Here is a 21,420-nt window from a genome sequence, read left to right on the forward strand (position 1 = left end):
TTCCTGCCTTTATTGACAGTCCTTGCCCAATGCCTCAGCCAGAGCACATGCCCCTCCCGGAGGCAGAGCCCCCTCTCCTGGGCTCCCATGGGCCGGGCTCCCCTCTCACAGCAGCCACTACACTCTGTGGAAATGATCTGCCAGTGGGACTGCCCAGTGCTCAAGAGCCAGGGGCTGCATCGTCCCCAAGGACCAGGACTTGGCTGATTTAGGAGCTCAGTGACCCCAGAGCCAAGGAGGAAGATGGCTGGAGGCACATTCTGGCTTCCTGTGTTCTGTCCCTGGGGCTCCAAGATAGGCAAGCAGCCCGTGAGGGAGTGGGAACGGGGAACAAGGAACCGGGAAGTCCCCGGAAAACCTCCTTGCCTCTGGGCTTTCCTGCCTGTCCTGAGTTGTGGGGAGCCTGGCCTGGCACCCCAGGAACAACTCTGTTGCCCTCCTTTGCCTGATTGGTCCTCAGGCCGAGAATCTTTGCGAAGCTTCTCTGCTGTCTGCAGCCCCCACCCAGAGCTGGCCAGGGCCATTCAGCCCCATGTTCCTCTGCAGCCTTGTGGGTCTCTCTCACCTACTTAGCCCCTGAAGAAGCCACCCCACTTCCCCCCAACCCCTTGCTTAAGTAAGACCTGGATTTCACCTTTGCCCTTACATGTCTGTGTGGACATGGACAAGACATCTAACTTCGTTTTTCTTGCCTCTGAAGTGGGGCTAGTGGACTCTGTCACTCAGAAGAGCTGTGAGAACGTAAGGTCCCATACGGAAGCCCCTGGCAGAGTTCCCAGGACCCATGACTGAATGATTCGTGCTCCCCTTCACCCACTTTGGAAGCCACCATAGGAAGGTAAATAAACTAAATGTATTTAGTTTCCCATGTCCCACCCTCTGACCTAGTTTGTTCCTGTCTGGCCCCTTTTTTTCTTTTTATTCTGTGCTTGGCACTGCTGGCACTAAATGTGTTTAATTCACTGAAAGCAGCTACATCTTACACTTTCTCATGTTTTGTCCACAAAGGTTGGATGTGTAGCTGGGTAAGGCAGAAGGGGGTCCTCAGGTTGTGCTTGAAAATAAGTTTACTGAGAAATCAAGTGCTGTGCATAGCGCCGTATATTTGGGTCGCTGTCACTCCGCCAAGCAGAAAACCCACCACCAGTGGCTTCTCCGCACAGGCTGCCCGCAGCGTCACTGTTTGCGCTTGGTCTCCCTGAGCAGCTCTTGCCAGTTCTTCTCCATCTCCTCCTTGCAGTTGAGGAAGGCATCCTCCAGCCGGCGCACGGACTCCGCCAGCGTGGGGTTGGTGCGCATCACCACCATGTCGTAGGCCATCCATGTGGCCTGCACTGCAACAACCAGACAGGTCCCAGTCAGGCTATGGGGTGGGTCTGCGGCTCTGGGGCCCCCTGGGGAGAGCCAGATGCTTCCAACTATGCTCAGATCCTGCTGAGTCACCCAGTTTTCTCTCAGGAGAGAAAGCAGTAGGCTACCCATTACAGGGCTCATAAAAGCCCTATTAAAACTCCTTACACAGAGCGCTGATGAAACTTCTGCAATACACCCAAGTCTTAATTCTGGTTACATTAGGCCATGACACTAAAAGGCTGGAGGCCAGTCTGACATGAAATGTCAGGAAAAATTAGAGCAAATACAGATTCTTACGCGAATGCAGATGCCAGCGGTTGCAGGGTGACCCCCAGGTTGTCATGACACCCACCCAAGCTCATACACTCAGGTAGGGCTCCCGTTCCTGCAAGGCCCCGAGCCTCGTGTCGCCTCGTGCTCAGTGGCCTGGGACGCCTGCCCACTCCACTCCAGCGTTAAGGCCAGGCTTGGGCTCCTCCCAAGAAGGTAAGCTGCGTCTGTGTCGGGCATCCTTTGGTGCTCACCACTCTACTGACTGAGCTTCCTGCGCTGAGAGCAACTTGAGGGTGTGTCCCCTGGGCCTATAGATGAACGTGTGCTTCTTACACACATCCAGTGGAAGTGTGCAGAAACCCCACGTCCCCAGCCTTCTCACTGCAACTCTTGCCGCACCGCTGTGGTTCACTCCCTGGAACTACGAATAACAAGGTCATCTCCCTTCTGCATGACAGCCAACCACAGTAAATCCTCTTTGCTGGCTTGAAAACACTGGATTCCTTGAGAAACTATGTCCTCAAGGAAATTAACCAAAGAGGAGCTAGCAGAATGATGACCAATAAAGCACATGTATATCGACACAACTGAGGTCAGCAGCACGGCAGACTTGAAGTTCTACAGAAAGTGACATCTATTTGGCTGGAGAAAAACTGGTAGAAAAGCTGTGTGAAGGACCAGCAGAGGGAGGGCACACGACTGTCCTGCTGGCACAGGGATTCTTGGACTTCTGGAAGCATGACAGTCATTTAACACACGTTAAAACATGGACAGCTGGCCCCTCCCACAGCTCAGAGAGGTCTTGTCTAGCAGGTTGGGAATGGTGCCCAGGAACCTGCACCTTAACAAGCATCCCAGATAATTCTGATGCAGGGGGCCTGCAGACCACCATTTCAGATGTGGGGGTCAGAGCAGAGCTTGCTCCTGGCACTCCACTTGCTCTGTGACTTGGAACAAGTGGCTTCAGTCTCCTAATTCATAAGGACAGACAACATCCTAATTGCATGGCTTGCTGTGAAGGTTAAATGGATCATATATGTGGGGGCCCGGCCTACGGCCGAGGCTGAGCCCCACTCTAGCTGGACAATGCCCTAAAGATGGCGCCTGCTTCCTGCTCACCACCCTTTCCCCTCTTCCCTGTTGGGGATTGGCCCAGCAGACTTTCTTACCCGTGCACAGCTTGTGCTGCCCGCTTAGAGTGGTGCGTGACACCTATCCACTTAAAGGTCACGCATGATACTGTCCCGGATTGGTTGGGTGACTGAATATAAGGGAGCCCGCCGGGAGGGAGGAGAGCTTCCCGACAACTGCTGTAACCGCCGTGAGAGATTAGACAATAAAGCCTAGAGAAGAATCAAGACCTTGGGCGTCTTGCCTCGGCCCCTGAAGGGTTGCGACAAGTGGTGCCGAACCCCGGGAATCGCTAAACCTCGTCGCGACCTGATCCGCTGACCCTGGTGCCTGCTGATGAACGTCACTGGACGCCGTTCGGTTGGCTGGCTAGACCGGGAGAGGGAACCGAGAAGGGTGAGTGGATCGGCGAGTAAACTGAAAGTATACGTGGCAGGGCAGACGGCAGGCAGTTGCGGTGGGTGTTTATGTGTAGTGTGTGTGTCCTGTTAGTGTTTGTGACATTGTTTATTCTAATATATGGAATGAGGAGGCGCCAGTAAAGGTTCGCAGAGCAGCGACGAAATCAAAAGGTTCGCAGAGTGGCGACGAAATCAAAAGGTTCGCAGAGTGGCGACGAAATCAAAAGGTTCGCGGAATTAGCGACGTAGTCCATCTAAAATCATAACTAGGATACTTGCCCCTTTAGAGAGAGGATGGAGACGGAGGCCTCTAGGAACCTCTGAAAGCGCTCCTTAGAGCTAATGGAACCCCTTTGAAAACGAAGACTGCCAGGGCATTCCTGAACACTATAGAGAATTGTGCCCCATGGTTCTTAGATGAAGGAAAGATCACCAGCCCTTTATGGGACAGGCTGGGGGATGACCTACGCCGGGCAGACAAGAGGGAGCCCCTTCCACCAGGGACAATCCCTATTTGGGGTCGAGTAAAAAATTGCCTGAAGGGACAGAAGCCAAGCTGCCGAGAGGCCATCCAAGAGGGGGAGGAAATATTAGAGGAAGTACGAGAAGAGCGTGCCTCCGCAAAGGCATCGGAAGGGGGATCTGAACAGGGACTGCCATATGACGAGGATGAAGACGGGGAACTTTCGGGGGATGAGCTAGAGAACAGGTTTAATAGCAGAGTTAAACTAACCACAGAGACTCTTTACAGTGAGCAGTCTAATGCCATAATGAAAAAACAGGGGTACGCGGGCACTAGAGGACTAGGGAGGGATCTCCAAGGGAAAGAACAACCAATCCTTTTAGCAGGGAGACCGCCCAAAGGGCCCGGAGGACCAGGATTGGGTTTTTCTTCGGGGCCACTGAGGGAAAACAGCCTATAGAAATAACATGGCAGTCAAAAAGGCCCGTGTGGGTACCTCAGTGGCCCCTCACCAAAGAAAAGAAGGAAGCAGCCCACACTTTAGTACAAGAACAGATAGCAGCTGGTCACCTCCAGCCCTCTACCTTGCCATGGAACACACCTATTTTTGTAATTAGGAAAAAGTCTGGCAAGTGGAGATTACTCCATAATCTCAGGGCAGTGAACAGACAGATGGAGCTTATGGGACCTGTACAATTAGGCCTTCCTCTCCCTGTGGCCCTGCCCAGAGGATGGAATTCTGTTTCTTCTCCATCCTGCTTCACCCCAGAGACTGTCAAAGGTTTATTGCCACAGGGCATGGCTAATAGCCCCACCATGTGTATGTAAAGAAGGCCTTACAAACTGTCAGGAAACAGTTTCCCCTGATAATCATCTATCATTATATGGGTGACATCCTGTTGTGTCATGAGAGCAGCAGGGAGCTAGAGACAACCCTCAGGGTCAGGGTATGGTGGAACGCACCCACCTCACCCTCAAGAATGCCTTATATAAACAAAAAGGGGGAATAGGAGAAGATTTTAGAACACTGGACAAAAATGGCCGCAGTGCAGCAGAGCGGCACGGTCAACAATCCAATCCAAAACACATGCCTAAAGTTTTGTGGAAGGATGTGTTGGAAGGAACATGGAAAGGCCCGGACCCAGTGATAATCTGGACCCGAGGCTCGGTTTGTGTTTTTCCACAGGACCAGCAGAACCCCGTTTGGGTGCCTGAACGTCTGATACACAGAGTGGAAAACCCCGGAGCGGAGGTACAAGATGATCGCACTGCTTCTGCTCCTGCCGTGGATCCTACAGCAGGCGACGGCGGAGCCGAGCTGCAGCTGCAGCCACCGCCGCTCTGACTATCACCATTCCTACGGCAGAGACGCTGAATGAACCAGCAGAACCCCGTTTGGGTGCCTGAACATCTGATACGCAGAGTGTAAAACCCCGGAGCGGAGGTACAAGATGATCGCACTGCTTCTGCTCCTGCCATTTTAAGAATGGGATGGCCTTGGTTAACCAACACATGAACCTTCTTCAAAAACAATTGGACCTCTTGGGGGAGGTTCTGTCTGTGGGCTGCATCCATTCTTATATGGGGGTGTATTACTGGTATTCCTTTTCATAATTATTCTAAAGCTGCCAACTTGTCCAGACAGTTAGGCAAGATGTTAACCACAATTGGTCCAGTGAGCTTGACGAGCTCACCACTCAGCTATGGTTAGAAATTTTGCTCCGTAGCTCAAATAGCTGAAGCTGTGTTAAACGCCACCAAACCCTGGTCAGGTGTAGGTATCATAGGAATATTGCTAATTGTGGGCCTCCTCCTGGTCGGGAGGAAAGTCTGTTCCATACAAAAACAGCAACGGGAGAACGGAAGGTCCTGTTGCAGGCCATGGCAGCGCTAGAGGAAGGCATCTCCCCTAGAGTATGGATTAATATGCTGGATCAGTAGTCAAGGACGGGTAAGATCGGGAGCTGCGCATATCAACCTAAGACAGGGCGCAGACCTAAGCTGTCTGTTGCCTGAGGATGGGTAAGAATGCCGCAGACTCCGGACGACCTAAGACAGGCATGATCCCGACAGCCCTTTGGTTATAAAACAATAAAGGGGGAGATGTGGGGGCCTGGCCTATGGCCGAGGCTGAGCCCCACTCTAGCTGGACAACGCCCTAAAGATGGCGCCTGCTTCCTGCTCACCACCCTTTCCCCTCTTCCCTGTTGGGGATTGGCCCAGCAGACTTTCGTACCCGTGCACAGCTCGTGCTGCCCGCTTAGAGTGGTGCGTGACACCTATCCGGTTAAAGGTCACGCATGATACTGTCCCGGATTGGTTGGGTGACTGAATATAAGGGAGCCCGCCGGGAGGGAGGAGAGCTTCCCGACAACTGCTGTAACCGCCGTGAGAGATTAGACAATAAAGCCTAGAAGAATCAAGACCTTGGGCGTCTTGCCTCGGCCCCTGAAGGGTTGCGACAATATATGCAAACTGCCTACTAACATGTAAACCCACATATTAGGTGCGTGAGAAAGGAGAAACTCTTACTGTAAAATAAATAATTGAGGTATTCAGGTCAAAGAGTTAGTGTAGGCAAGAAATTAAAATTCAGGGGAAAAAAGAGCCCCCAGAAATGAATCTCATAGAGTCCTACGTAACAGCTGGAATTCTAGCTCTGAGTTTCCTAAGGCCAAAGCAGAGGGTAAGTTGCCAGAAACAAAATGTCACACTTTGTACGCCTCCTTCCGGTGAAGTTTCCAGAATGGGTAAATCCTTAGAGACTGAAAACATATTGGTGGTTACCAGGGGTGGGGATAGAGAATTATGGAAGTGAGATTAATTAATGGGTATGAATTGTCTTTTTTAGGGTGATGAAAATGTTTTGGAACTAGGTAGGGTTGGTGACTATACAACATTGTGAATATATTAAATGCCAGTGAATGGATACTTGAAAATGGTTAATTTTATTATGTGATTTCACCCCAATAAAATGCTTATTTAAATTTAAGATGTAGATACTATAATTATCTTCATTTTTCAGAAGTGGTAACAGAGGCACAGAGAGGTTAAGTGGCTTGCCAAGGTCATTTGGCTAATAATGGCACAGGCAGGATTAGACCCAGGTAATCAAGCACCAATGTCCATGTTTCAACTACTTATGGTGCACTGATTCTTATGTTCCAAAAAGGAAACCCAACAGACTAAGAAGCATATTGAAAGAGTCTGGAACTCATTACAGAAGTAAAAATTAAAACAATCAGATAACACTTTAAATCCAGTAGACTGGCAAAATTAGAAAGCTGGATATCAAGTGTTTGGGAACCATCCATTCAAAGTCCCACTGGTATTCTAATATCCTTCTGTTATAGCAATTAACACATATATTGGAATTATTTCCCCATCAGACTATAAGCAACTTGAATGCAGGGCCTGACATAGGTGGTCATTCACAAAATATTTATTGAGAGAATGAATGAATAAATAAATGGTGCTTTAAACACCTCTGTTCCCAACCCCCCAAGTCTTGATGTCTTTTTGAGCCCTGGGATTATATATTTTTCAGCTTTATTGAAGTACAATTGACAATAATGTACATATTTGAGGTATATAACTTGATGTTTTGATATGTGCATGCATTGTGAAATGATCACCACAATCCAGCTAATTAAGATTCATCACTGCACAGTCATCACTTTGGGTCTGTGCATGAGAACACCTAGGATCTACATATTCATATATGTTGTCACAAATGACAGGATTTCCTTCTTTTTTAAGGCCAAAAACGATTCCACATTTTCTTTATCCATTCATCTCTCAATGGACACTTAGGTTGTTTCCATATCTTGGCTGTGTGAATAGAGCTGCGATGAACAAGGGGGTGCAGATGTCTCTCTGAGATACTATTTCATTTCCTTCATTTCCCAGATATTTATGCAGAAGTGGGATTGCTGATCATACTGTAGTCCTATTTTTAATTTTTGAGGAACCTCCATATTGTTTTCTATAATGGCTATCCCAATTTACATTAAGCTCTGCGATTTTATATGTATATAATATATATTTCATTGAAGTATCATGGATAATCTATTTTTTTAAGTATCAAAAGAAACAATTTATTAAATTTGGAAGAATGTAAATTTAATATTATTTGACATTTAAGTATGATTTGTTTTACTGAGGTAAAATTCACACACCATGACACTCACCATTCTAACTGAAGTATATACAATTCAGTGGTATTTAGTACATCCACAGAGTGGTGATCATTGCCTTTATTTGTTTTCTTCACCCCAAATGTAAATACTGCATCTACTAAGCAGTCACTCCCCATCCTCCCCCCACCTCCCAACCACGGATCTGTTTTCTATCTCTATGAACTTGCCTATTCTGGGCATTTCTTTTTTTTTTTTTTAATTGAAGTATTGTTGATGTACAATCCGATACCGGTTTCAAGTATACAACACAGTGGTTCAACAGTTACCGGTATCATTAAACCTCACCCCTACTGGTGCGGCTACTAAGCTCTGGGATCATGTTTTTGAGAGTGTGGAGAATATGCCCATCTCACGTGAAGTGGCACTCGCAGCTCAGCATGTCTGTAACTGGACTCCGTCTGCCCACCTCCTTGCAAACATGCCCCTCTTTCTGTGTTCCCGAACTCTCATCTCTACTTTTCTACTTCTTTCTTTCATTCAGCAACTCCTGCTCCTATTGTAGTCTTAGCTGAGAAGTCATTTACTTGAGGAGGCCTTCCTTGGCTCCTTACATTAAATTAGGTTCCCCTTTGGCTATCTCACAGCACCATGTAGATAATTCTTTTCTTTTTAATTTTTATGTTGGTATTATTAATATAAAATTACATGAGCAACATTGTGGTTACTAGATGCCTCCCATTATCAAGTCCCCACCACATGCCCCATTACAGTCACTGTCCATCAGCGTAGTCAGATGCTATAGAGTCACTATTGGTCTTTTCTGTGCTGTACTGCCTTCCCCATGCACCCCCTCATTATGTGTGTTAACTGCAATGCCCCTTATTTCCCTTCTCATTCCCTTCCCACCCACCCTCCCCAGTCCCTTTCCCTTTGGTAACTGTTAGTCCATTCTTGGGTTCTGTGATTCTGCTGCTGTTTTGTTTCTTCAGTTTTTGCTTTGTTCTTATGCTCCACGTATGAGTGAAACCATTTGGTACTTGTCTTTCTCCACCTGGCTTATTTCACTGAGCATCATACCCTCTAGCTCCATCCATGTTGTTGCCAATGGTAGGATTTGTTTTCTCCTTATGGCTGAGTAATATTCCATTGTGTATATGTACCACATCTTCTTTATCCATTCATCTACTGATGGACACTTAGGCTGCTTCCATATCTTGGCTATTGTAAATAGTGCTGTGATCAACATAGGGGTGCATCTGTCTTTTTCAAACTGGGCTCCTGCATTCTTAGGGTAATTCCTAGGAGTGGAATTCTTGGGTCAAATGGTATTTCTATTTTTAGTTTTTTGAGGAACCTTCATACTGCTTTCCACAGTGGCTGTACCAATTGACATTCCCACCAGCAGTAGGAGGGTTCTCTGTTCTCCACATCTTCGCCAATATTATTATTTCTTGTCTTTTAGATAGTGGCCATTCTAACTGGTGTGAGGTGATAGCTCACTATGTTTTAATTTGCATTTCCCTGATGATTAGCGATGTGAAGCATCTTTTTTGTGTCTGTTGGCCATCTGTATTTCTTCTTTGAAGAAGTGTCTGTTCAGGTCTTATGCCCATTTTTTAATTGGGTTGTTCGTTATTTTGATGTTGAGGTATATGAGCTCTTTATATATTTTGGATGTTAACTCCTTATTGAATAAATTGCTTACAAATATATTCTACCATACTGTATGTTGCCTTTTGTTCTGCTGATGGTGTCCTTTGTTGTACAGAAGCTTTTTAGTTTGATGTAGTCCCACTTATTCATTTTTTATTTTGTTTCCCTTGCCCAAGGAGATGTTTCCAGGAAAAAATTGCTCATGCTTACGTTCAAGAGATTTTTGCCTATGTTTTCTTCTAAGAGTTTTATGGTTCCATGTCTTAATTCAGGTCTTTGATCCATTTTGAGTTTACTTTTGTGTATGGGGTTAGACAGTGATCCAGTTTCATTCTCTTACATGTAGCTGTCCAGTTTTGCCAACACCAGTTATTGAAGAGGCCGCTTTTCCCCATTGTATGTCCATGGCTCCTTTATTGTATATTAATTGACCATATATGTGTGGGTTTGTATCTGGACTCTATTCTGTTCAGTTGTTCTATGGATCTGTTCTTGAGCCAGTACCATAGTGTTTTGATTACTGTAGATTTGTAATAGAGCTTGAAGTCAGGAAGCGTAATACCCCCAGCTTTGTTCTTCTTTCTCAGGATGGCTTTGGCTAATCAGTGTCTTTTGTGGTTCCATATGAATTTTAGGATTATTTTCTCTAGTTTATGGAAAAATGCTGTTGTTATTTTGAGAGGGATTGCACTGAATCTGCAAATTGCTTTGAGCAGGATGGCCATTTTAAGAATATTAATTCTTCTTATCCATGAGCGTGGGATAGATTTCCATTTATTTGTGTCTTCTTTATTTTCTCTCATGAGTGTCTTACAGTTTTCAGAGTACAGGTCTTTTACCTCCTTGGTGAGATTTATTCCCAAGTATTTTATTCTTTTTGATGCAATTGTAAATGGACTTATTTTCCTGATTTCTCTTTCTCCTAGTTAATTGTTAGTATATAGGAATGCAACAGATTTCTGTGTATTAAGTTTGTATCCTACCAGTTAAAATCTCTCCTTGTATGTGAATCCAGTTATTGGTTATAATAGTTTTTTGGTGGAGCCTTTAGGGTTTTCTATGTATAACATTATGGCATCTGCGAATAGTGACAGTAGTATCCTTTATATAAAAAGTGGCTTGTATAGTATTATTCCATTTTAATAAACGTGTATCTTACAAGAAAATGGTCCCTCCAAGCATCTGCCCATTGGCCCATCATTTTATTTTTGCATAGAGAGCAACTTGGAATAGTATTCACCAATGTTAACAGTAGTTAATTCTGGGTGACTGGATTTTGTTGATTTTAAACTTTCTTTGAAATTTTCTATTTTGATTGAATTTTTTTTATTAAGGTATCATTGATATACAATCTTATAAAGGTTTCACATGAGCAACACTGTCGTTACTACATTCACCCAAATTATCAAGTCCCCCTGACACCCCATTGCAGTCACTGTTGAATTTTACTTTGAATTTTTAGAGCAATGAACATGCAACATTTGTTTAAAATTAATTATCAAATTAATAATTATTTATACTTATTAAATAGAAATATAATTATGTTATGATTATTATTTATTTTTTAAATGCTATTAATCACACCTGAAAAATCCCACCACATATAATAGTATGCTAATAAATCAGAAAATATTGATAGAATGGGTAATATGGAGGAAATATGAAGTACCCAAATTCATACAATCTTAAAGCAATAACCAAGGAAGCAATGGAAAAAGTTATCGAAATTATCTCTGAGAGTTTAGCCATTAAGGTCTTTGAAACATTCAATAAACAGTTGTTTCCAAGTATGTACATAAAAATTCAGAATATAGAAAAAGAGGACTCTAGAGTTGAGTAGACTGGAACAGTACTATAGTTCAACCTAGCACCTTTGAACAAATTATTTAAACTCTCTGAGCTCCAGCTTCCTCATCTATAAAATCAAGATAGCAATGGTGTCTATCCCCCATAAGTTTGTTATAAGGATTAAATGAGAATGTGTATAAAGCATATAGTAAGGAGATGAACACATGGTAAACAATAAATATAAGCTATTACTATTATTAATGACATTATAATAATACTAAATGCCCAAAAATCTACAGCCTTCTTGTATACTAGTATTAATTATATAGCAAATAAAATAGAGGAACATCAGAAATAAAAAATAAAGTGAGTTGGTATCATAGATTAAAAAAAAATGGAAGAACGTCCTATTTACAATAGGAACAAAAACACAGAAGTAAATGCATTGAAAAATCTGGAGAGTTCTTGTTTTGCCAGCATATATACAAAAACTAGAACAATACAGAAAATATTAGCATGGCTCTTGTACAAAGATGAGAAGCAAATTTGTGAAGCGTTATGTTTTTATGTAATGAACAGCATGACAACTGTAGCTAACAATATTGTATTGTAGATTTGAAAGTTATTAAGTCAGTAGATCTTAAAAGTTCTCATCACAAGGGGAAAAAACTTGTAATTATGTGAGGTGATGGATATTAAATGAACTTACTGTAGAAATCATTTATCAATTCTCTTAAATCATTATGTTGAATAACCTACTTATACAATATTATATGTCAATTATGTCTCAGTAGAATTGGAAAAAAATACAACTGAAAGCAAAGAAAAAGAAACTGGAGGAGAATATTGCAAAACCCTTTTGAGACATATTGAAGAACATCTGAACAATTTGGAAGATATAACCATGTTTCTGGATGAGAACACTTAATGTTAAAAAGATATTCCTTCCATATTAATGTATAGGGTTAACACAATTCCAAATAAAATATTAAAGAATCTATCATTCACATGGAAGAATAAATATGTAAGAAAGCTAACAAAAGAAAAAAGAAAGAAAAAAATGATGAAGGGGAACTTACTGATTAACAATAATGAAACTAGTGTGGTAAGCCATAAAATCTGACATACTATGAGACCAGTCAGCTATCTCTGCTGTACTGTAAAAGAACTTCATGAGTAATAAAAAAATCATTTCTAAACTAACATCATGGGATTGATTTGGGGGAGAAAAAAACAAGTTAGAATCTCTCCTTGTACCTGAAGAACTTTGCATTCTCAAGGCTCACTAGCATAAGGCACACTGCAGCTTAACTTGTCCAGAGTACATTCATTTGCTCGTTGGTGGTTTTAATAACTGCTATGATTGCTTCCTTGGTGACTTTCCTTGCCCTGTGTGGTCACTGCGAGAACTGGACAAAGGCTTCTAGGGATGACAGAGGCCAAGGACTCACCTACTAGGCCTTTAAATTTAACAGAAAGTATCAGGGTAAGAAATTAGATCATTCTGGTCCAAAGTAATGCTACTTCTGTTAACAATATTTGTCCTAACTTGTCCTAGAGACACTATGAGGAAATAGTTCTGGTGCTTACACTTCAGGTAGAAGAACATTTTAATATTCCCAACCATTGGATTTGAATCTGTGGGCCCAAGAACATAGTATAGTTTGCCTAAGATAAAGGTAAATTATACAAAATATTTTAATATTATTTAATTGGTGGTTGCTTATATGTTGATAAAAACATACTTTTAACAGCTGGTAAATTGCTAAGGAAATTTTTTAAAAGACTTATATTATCCCCAAATTAGACAACAGTGCAGTACATTTATATAAAAGCAGAATTAGAAAAAGAGGAAAATATGTGAAACTAAAACTAAAGAAAAGAATAAGGTAAAGGGAAAATAATGGACCTTATACCAATTTAAGGAATGTGATGTGGAAAAGCACCAAGGTGAGGGGATATGGAACTGTCCATGTCAAAAGCCTCATTCATGGCAAGCAGACATAGGCTAAATCTTTTTTAGTCCTGTGGCAAATGATGTACACAAACCTCCTAATAGTGAAGCTGCTTAAATACAACAGTTCCAAGTCAGACAACTTTAAGTTTATTGAGGAAACCTTAAGTTTTTAAATTGTCGAAGCTGAGTCTTTTATGTGAATTGTTCAATATAAACATCTCTCAACCTTGTCTCTAAGGTAAGAGAGCACTTTAAAAAAAACACTATTACCTTAGTAACAGTACTTTAGCAATATTAACCATTATTACTTAAAAATTTATGCAACTACTACCTTAATTAATTTTTGAGTATTTGCCAGAGTCTCTAGCGGATCCAAACAAAAACGCAGTACACAGCTTGGTTTCCTTGGTGCACCAGATGGTTTAGAATTAAATGTTGAAAAGGAACACAAAGAAAAGTAAGAGAAAAGATAAGCAAATATTACACTGATTTCGGATTAAGGGAAAATTCTCTAGGCATCAAAACAATGGGAATAAATCAGAAAGAAAAATATTGATAGGTTTTCACTGCACAAGACTTCTGTTTACCGAACTTTATATACAAAATTAATAGGAAAATAACAGACTGAGGAAATGTATTATGATTTCGAACGAAGACTTACTAGCCTTGGTACATAAGGAACGCTTACAGGGGCTCCTACTGCAGCGATCTGCAATTCCCACCCTGTTCCCAGCGCCAAGCCTCAATTAAGGCTAGCTCCCTTTTAGCCGCTAGTTCTACAAAGGTTTCCTGATGGGTCTTCCCTCTTGAAACCATCCCTGACACCCTTACCGGAGGAGTCTATGTGAAAAAAACAAATGTCTTTCTTGCAATCCGAAGCGGTTCTCTATCACCTAGACGAAAGGTAAAACTCCTTCACTTGGCATTAAAGACCCTTCTCACTTTTTCAGCCGCTTCCCTCCTTGGGTCTGCCACCTCGGGGATCCCACGTGCCGATCTGGCTCCTTGTCTGTGCTGGCCTTTCCTTCATGGGCACACAGCCTTGGCTGTCTCTTCCGCTGGGCCGCCTTTCTTCTCTACCCGCAGCACCCCCGCCTCATCTGTATGGTCTCAGCTCCTTCTCTAGCGCTCTGCTGCCGGCCTTACCCGCCTTCCCAAGCAGTCAGCCTCTCCTTTTCTCTCTAGTACTTGCTTTGCACCATTATTAGTATTTGCCGGATTATAATTTTAATATATAGTTTTTAATTTATATATTTAAATTATAATTAGTCATCTTGATGGCTGTTTCTTGCCCCTACCCACTTCTTCAAATGAAGGAGCATCTTTATTCAACTTTGTATGCCTAGAATAGCTCATAGTTAGTGCTCGGCAAATGCTATTAAATAAGAATATTTAATTAGAAGAAAAGAATTACATAACTTATAGTGGAAAATGAATTATAAAAATTTTTTTTAAAAGGAGGGTTAACTTTCAGGTACATAGGCAGAAAAATTACAAACATTTCTAAGTAGAAATTCTCTAAAGCCTGTTGTAATGAATGGAGATTATTTGCAAACTAATAGTGTCCTTAAAAATAGTTTTTTTCATTTGAATAGAGTATGTATGCTTTCTAAAATTTTAGAAAACTTAGGCTCACAAATTATAAGAATTACACATACTATGAATCAGTAAAAAACAAATTAACTAAATTATAATTTTATCACTACCACTGCTGGCTATTACAGTGGAAACATGTTGAGTAAAAGACTAGCGTTCTTTTCCAAAAATGGAAAAATTTATTTAACTCTCCTGCTGCTTTATGCTGGTGAGTTTTACCTCCCATTTCAGCATCTCACCTATCTTAGCACTATTACTCTGAACTCATTTTATTTAAATAATGTACAGAAAGAATGTTCCGGTTTTATTCACAGGTGTTATACTAACATCATTTGTCATTTGCTGAGTACTTGAGCTTGGGTGTAGCTGGTACTGTGCTCAGTTACAGAAGAAGTCACTATTTCTGCTCTCAAAGATAACAGTCCAGTTTCAAAAATAAGTTGCAACCACACACAAAATAGAAAACCATTCAAGGTGATATTCAGTGGTAAGTGTCAAATTTTGTGACATGGTACTTACACAGTATAGAAGTTGAGAGGTGGATAGGGAAGGCCTCGTTAAGAAGGCACTTGATTTGAGCTCAGAAGTGAAGGGAGGACTTGAGCTCTTGGCAACAAGAGAGAAGGCATTCTGCCTGGGGAAGGACCTACCTGAGACTTTCTCCATTTCTTCCAGTAGTTTTTCCAAGTCTTTATTCAGGTCTGACAGTGTTTTTGGCGTGCTGTCATAGTCTCTTTCCCCAGGGTCAGAATCAGCCATCTAAGCAGTTCACAGAAAGAAGATGCAGTGAGACAGTCAGCGTTTCAACTCCAGCCCATTACCCACACGGAGGTACCCATGCCAGAGACCTGAGGTCATCTTTAATTTCTCCTTCTAGCTTTCTGACTTAAGGGGTTACTGAAACTCAACAATTTTTGTATTTGTTCATGGAACAGATTTTACTCATCTATGTGTTAGGAAGGCCCAGTGCTTGGGAGCCACCAGTGAACTGAACCCTGCCTTTGTGGAGCTCATAGCTTGGCCTGGTTCTTTAAAGTCTCTCCTGTCAGTCCCTTCCTCCTTCTGCCCAAGGCTGCAGCTTTAATTGAGGTCCATTCCATTGTCCATCATTGATTATAGATTTACTGAGTATCTACTATGTTCTAGACACCTATTATGGCTCTGTGGATACTGCAGTATATCTGTGGATCCAGACATAAAACCCATGCTCTCATGTAGGTTCTGTTCCAGGGTAGAAAGATAAAAAGCAAGTTAACAGACTGATCAGATAACTTCAGTTTGTGGTCACTGCCATAGAGGGAATAAAACAGAGTGGTTTAATAGAGAGGCTCTTTCATGGGGAGGGGTGTTTTAGCTTTTAAAGTCAGAGAAGTCCTTTGTAATGAAGTAACATTTGAATTACACTTGCGTGATTAAAAAGGAGTTGGCCTGGGATGATCAAGAGGAAGTTCTAGGCCGAGGGAACGGCTCAAGAAGAAGTGGGAGTGGCCCTGGCACGTTTTAAGGAGTAGAAAGAAACTGTAGAATGCTGTTGAGAACAACGGTATGACATGAGATCAGCTAAGCAGGCAAGAACTTTGGCTTTATTCGGAGTGTGAGGGAAAGCCACTGGAGGTTGAGAGCAGGGCATTATGTGATTATGCTTTAAGATAATAACTGCAGATGCTGTTTGCAAAATTGACTGTTGCAGAAGGCTGACAGTAGGCAAGAGTGGGAAGACCATTCAGTCAGGAGAGCAGCAGAGTGGTCCAGAGGTTGGACCAGAGTGGTACATTACATCAATGGTGAGAAGTGAAAGGGTTTGGGCTGTTTTGGAAAACAGGCCAACAAAAATTGGTAGATTTGAGGTGTCCAGGTTTGCAAGGGCAAGTTATAGGAAGAGAGAAATCAGAATGACTGCTAATTTTGGTGAGAACAACTTGACAGACGGCTTGTTACTTTGTGTGAAATGAGGAAAAGTAGGTGAACAGATTAGAAGGGAAACCAAGCACTCTATTTTGAACATGTTGACATGAGATGCCTATCAGGTCTCCAAGTGGACATACAAATAAGCAGTTAAAATGTGGGCCTGGAGTTCAGGAGAAAGGTTAGAGTTGGAGCTGAAAATATAAAGTTTGGAACTACTGGTGCAGCCTCTCTTCACCTCTCCCATGGACTATCATCATAGACTTCTAAATGGTCTTCTTGGTTGTAGTTTCATCCTGTACAATCCATTTTCCAGTTCACCTCGAGTGACCTCTCCTAACATGCAGATCTGACCATGTCACTCTGTTTGAAACTCTTCAAAGCTCTCTGTTTCTTTCAGTATAAAATACAATCTCTTTGAGATTATTACTATAGATATAAGATTTTTCATAATCTAGCTCCTGACCACTCCCATTCTCATCCAGTTCTGAGTTGTGAGCAAATATTGAAGAAAGCCTTAAGAGATCCATAACTCAATGAATTTAAATTAAATTAAATTTTTATTTAAAATCTATAAGAATTGTGTATTTCCAAGAGATGTTATGAGAAAAGACCCATGAAAGAACACCTAACTCTGTGAAGTTAAAAAATGGCTACAGTTTTCTTACAAAAGAGCTAAAGAAATGCAAATAGAATAAAATAATTCTATCATGTGGATGGTTACAAACATATGTATGAGGCAAAGAAGGAGATAATAACATAATCTATATCTAACTTGTGTGGGCTAGTTGTTCAATTCATTAAGTTATAAAGCCCCAATTATAGTATTTTATCCATATATTCAACACATACTTATTGAAGGTACAGTAGCGAATAAAATAAATTAAAATCCTCAGTCTAATGGGATTTATATTCTAGTGTGGAACGTTCACAAAAAACCAGATTAATAAGTGAAAAAAATAGGAGAGGAATAAGCACTAAGGAAAAAAAGTCGACCAGAGATGGAGGTGGGGTGGGAGAATGTGTGTAGGGTGGTGGCTGCAATTTAAATAAGTGTTTAGGGATGGTCTTGCTGAAGTGAGTTTGACTAGAGACCTGAAGAAGTGAGAGAATGAGCCCTACAGATGTCTGGAGAAAGTGTATCCCAGGCAGAGAAAATAGCATGAACAAAAAGCAATGAGGTATAGCTGATACAGAGGAGTGAAGAGGGCGCAGTAGAAGATGAGGTCAGAACACGGGGAGTGAAATTATGGGGGGCCTTGTAGGCCACTGAAAACACTGGCTTCTTCTTTGAGTGAAATGGGAGCCTGGAGGGTGACAGTCTGATTTACATGTCAATAAATCATCAGGTTGAGAATAGTTTGTATGAACATGGGTGGAGGCAAGGAGGCCAATGGAATAATGCAGGTGAGAGATAAGAGGTATCTTATTACACAGCTCGGATCTGCACTGGAGTGATGGAAATAGTATGGAGGAGGATGATTCAGGGTAATTTTGAGGGCAGGAATGACAAAATTGCTGATGAGTCAATGTGGACGTGGGGGACGACATTAAGGTTTTTGACTGGGACAGCCATAAATGGAGGTCACCATTAACTGAGATGGGGGAAGACTGGAAAAGGCTGGTTTGTGTGGAGAAGAAAACTGAGTTTTGAACATATTACGTTTAAGATGCCTGTGAGGCAACCAACTGGGGGGATAAGTAGGCAGTTGAATGAATTCAGGGGACAGGGTAGGCTATAGATAGAAATTTGGGAATCATCAGAATATAGATGCTATTTAAAGACATGAGAATGGTGAGAGCAAGGGAGAGATGCAGATGAAGAGGCTCAACATCAAGACTGGGGAAATGTGAAGGATCCAGCCAAAGTGACTGAGGAAGAGGGGCCAGAGATGTAGAAGAACAAGGAGAGTCATGCTCTGGAAGTGAAGTCCCGACTTCCAGAAAGTCACTGAACCCCAGCCAACATGCTCTGGTCATTGTGAAATCTCAGCAAACTGACAAGACAACTCTTCACGGCACAAGAGAAGGGAGCTCCAAAAATTGTATGGGATAATATAGATGTGTCCTTAGTGGGTGAGAACTTACTCTACTGGGAAGGTAGGGAATTAAGAGAGGAAATGTTTAAGACCATAAAAAACTAGTTACTGTGAATATTTGATATTTTATGCATTTCTATGTTTAAGATGATCTGGCTTATTGGAGTAACAGGCCAGCTTTTCCATTCTAGTTTAAAATTGAAATTGGTGATGAGTTGTAACTTTAAGTAAAAATCTTAGTAAGTTTATAAAGAGTTTTAGGATAGTTAAGAGAACTTGAGGTTTATCATATTGATAAGTTCGACTTACATTTATAAGAATTACTTAAGAAAGTGGGAAGGATTGTTAGTAAGAATTGAGGTGCTTAAAGAAATGGAATATATTAAGTTCATAATTAAAGAGCTTAAGTTTGTAAACGAAACAAAACCATTAAGTTACTATTTTTTAGACCTAGAATAAGATTAAGTTTAGAAAAAGGTAATTTTATTTAGAATAATCCTGTTTAGAATAAATAATTTATTAAATAGTCTTACTGAAAAAAAGATTTATAAACTAAACATAAATGCTCAAGGAAGACTAGATTTTTTTAAATGGAGTGTTACCTTTTATTTTATTTTATTTTCCAACTTTTCATTCTACAAGTTTTCAAACATCCAGAAAAGCTGAAACGATAGCACAGTGAGTATCCATAAACCTACTACCTACATTTTACCACTGTTAACATTATTTAACTATATTTATTTCTGAAACACTGAAACTAAGTTGCAGATATCATGACCCTTCATCCCTAGTCCCTAAACACTTCCTCAAGCATCAGTTAAAACTAGGACATTCTCTTTCAAAATCCAGCATCATTGCCACACCTAAGAAAATGAATAATAATGCTCTAACCTCTAATATCCAGTTGAAATTCAAATGTTCATAACTGTCCCAAGGATGTCCTTTACAGCTGTTTCTTTCTTAATTTAAAAAAAAATTTTGGTATCATTAACCTACAATTACATGAGGAACATTATGTTTACTAGGCTCCCCCTTTCACCAAGTCCCCCCTACAAACCCCATTACAGTCACTGTCCATCAGCTATGTTTCCTTTTTAAACAGCCAAGATCTAGTCAAGATTTACACATTGCATATGGTTCATGTCATCTATTGAAGAGTTAATTTATTGGGCACTTACTATGTCCAGGGTTACATAAGCATTCCTATTTGATTTTCACAAGAAAATTTGAGTTTTTTTGTGTGTGTGCTTAAAAGTGTTTTATTTATTTAATGGTTCACCTTGAAAAAATTTTTATATTGATGTACAATAAAATGCACAAATAGTGTACAGTTTGATGGATTCTGACATATATAAATGCTTATATAAACACTGCCCAGATTAAGTCATCAAACATTCTTTTTTTTTTCAGGAATACTGGATTTTTAAACTAGTAACTTTAATAAACATTACTTTTTAAAACCAAAGTAAACATTCAAATAGCCCTACTCTGCCTAAATAATGCCTTTAAAGGCATCAAATCTCATATTTATCAATATATAGTCATGTCCTCGTATCACCCTAAGCTTCAGTCATAGCAAATATTTAATTTGGTAAATTTGGGTGCTACTATATATCAAACAATACTGCAGAAAACGGAAATTGAAAAATAAATAAGTACACAGTTCCTGTCATCAAGGACATCAGTCCAGTACAAAGAAACTTGTAAAAGCAGTGTTCTTTGAAGAACAATAGCCTATTCATTCAAATATCTTTGCTCAGTTTTAAAGCCTTCTCATAAAATGGCCTTTACAACCACGTCGAGCACTCCGCAACCACGGTCTCTCTTGCCTCCGTGCCTTCACCCCTAATTATTACTGCCTGGAATGCCCCTCCCTCCCCATCCCTTGTTTTTTTAAGACATTTCAAAGGCCACTAGCGGAGGTCACCAGGAAGCGGGGCAGAAGGAGGAGGGGGCTGAGCTCTCGAACGTTTACAACTGGGGAAGACCAAGAGGAACCAGCGAACTGGAGTGAAGAGCAGCGCGGGTACGAATGTCTTGGCAAGGGAACAAAGTAAAGGAGTGACCAAGTGTGCCTTCCAAGAGCGGCGTAAGGAAGAAAAGTGACCACTGGAGTGACGGCCTGGAGGTCGCCGGCACCCGGGACAGCACCTGTTTCCACGGGGGCAGTGGATTCAGGGCATTGGGTTTGGGTGTCCCCGGTCGTCTCAGTACGAACTGTTCCAGGGGAGCAGTAAAAAGAAGGAGCAAGATTTCCATCAACAAAGAATTGAAGGTGTGCAGTGAGTGGTGGTGTGAAGGCCGAGGAGATGGGGGGAGGGGAGGGGAGAGAGGGAGGGGGAAGGGGGAGGGGAGAGGACGAGGGGAGGGGGCGAGGGGATGGTAGAGAGGGAGGGCGGAAGGGGGGAGGGGTGAGGAGACGGCGTGAGGGGGTGAAGAGCTGAGAGGGCCGGGTGAGGGGAGGGATGAGGGGACGGGGCTGAGGAACTGGGGCGAAGGTCCGGCGCGAGGCGGTGGGCACAGTCGGGGGCGCCGTGGCCCGGGGCTCGGGGCGCGCAGGCAGCGCCCGGGGCCCCAGGCGGGCCGGCCTCGCTCACCTCGCGCTCAGCCCGCGCCCGGGTCCAGCCGCTGCCCCTGCCGCGCACGGAGGCAGGAGGAGGCGCCCGCGAGCGGCGCCCCGCCCTTTTCCGTTACCAGGCCCGCCCTCCGGGGCTGGCCCTCG

The 21,420-nt window shown here is 42.2% G+C and overlaps 1 protein-coding gene and 1 non-coding gene across 4 annotated transcripts; one reads left to right on the top strand and one right to left on the bottom strand.

The window, feature by feature from the left end:
* Positions 1-1,083: 1,083 nt before the first annotated feature.
* SYCE3 (synaptonemal complex central element protein 3) lies at positions 1,084-21,415 on the bottom strand. Of its 3 annotated transcripts, none has more exons than XM_037006674.2 (4): positions 21,296-21,415; positions 19,590-19,657; positions 15,405-15,513; positions 1,084-1,334 (listed from the first exon to the last, which is right to left on the bottom strand). In XM_037006674.2, exons 3-4 carry the CDS (start codon positions 15,511-15,513, stop codon positions 1,177-1,179), a joined length of 267 nt encoding a protein of 88 aa, XP_036862569.1. In that variant the 5' UTR covers positions 19,590-19,657; positions 21,296-21,415; the 3' UTR covers positions 1,084-1,176. The 3 variants fall into 3 exon arrangements, with proteins under 3 accessions (XP_036862569.1, XP_073070221.1, XP_036862570.1); XM_073214120.1 differs by having other exon boundaries at positions 19,590-19,653; positions 21,296-21,344; XM_037006675.2 differs by lacking the exon at positions 19,590-19,657 and having other exon boundaries at positions 21,296-21,401.
* On the top strand, positions 11,667-11,769 carry LOC118970371 (U6 spliceosomal RNA). Its single transcript, XR_005058291.1, has one exon. It is a non-coding gene; the product is annotated as a U6 spliceosomal RNA (small nuclear RNA).
* Positions 21,416-21,420: the final 5 nt, after the last annotated feature.

The sequence above is a fragment of the Manis javanica genome, chromosome 10 (assembly GCF_040802235.1).
Source record: "Manis javanica isolate MJ-LG chromosome 10, MJ_LKY, whole genome shotgun sequence".
In the NCBI taxonomy this organism is placed as follows: domain Eukaryota; kingdom Metazoa; phylum Chordata; class Mammalia; order Pholidota; family Manidae; genus Manis; species Manis javanica.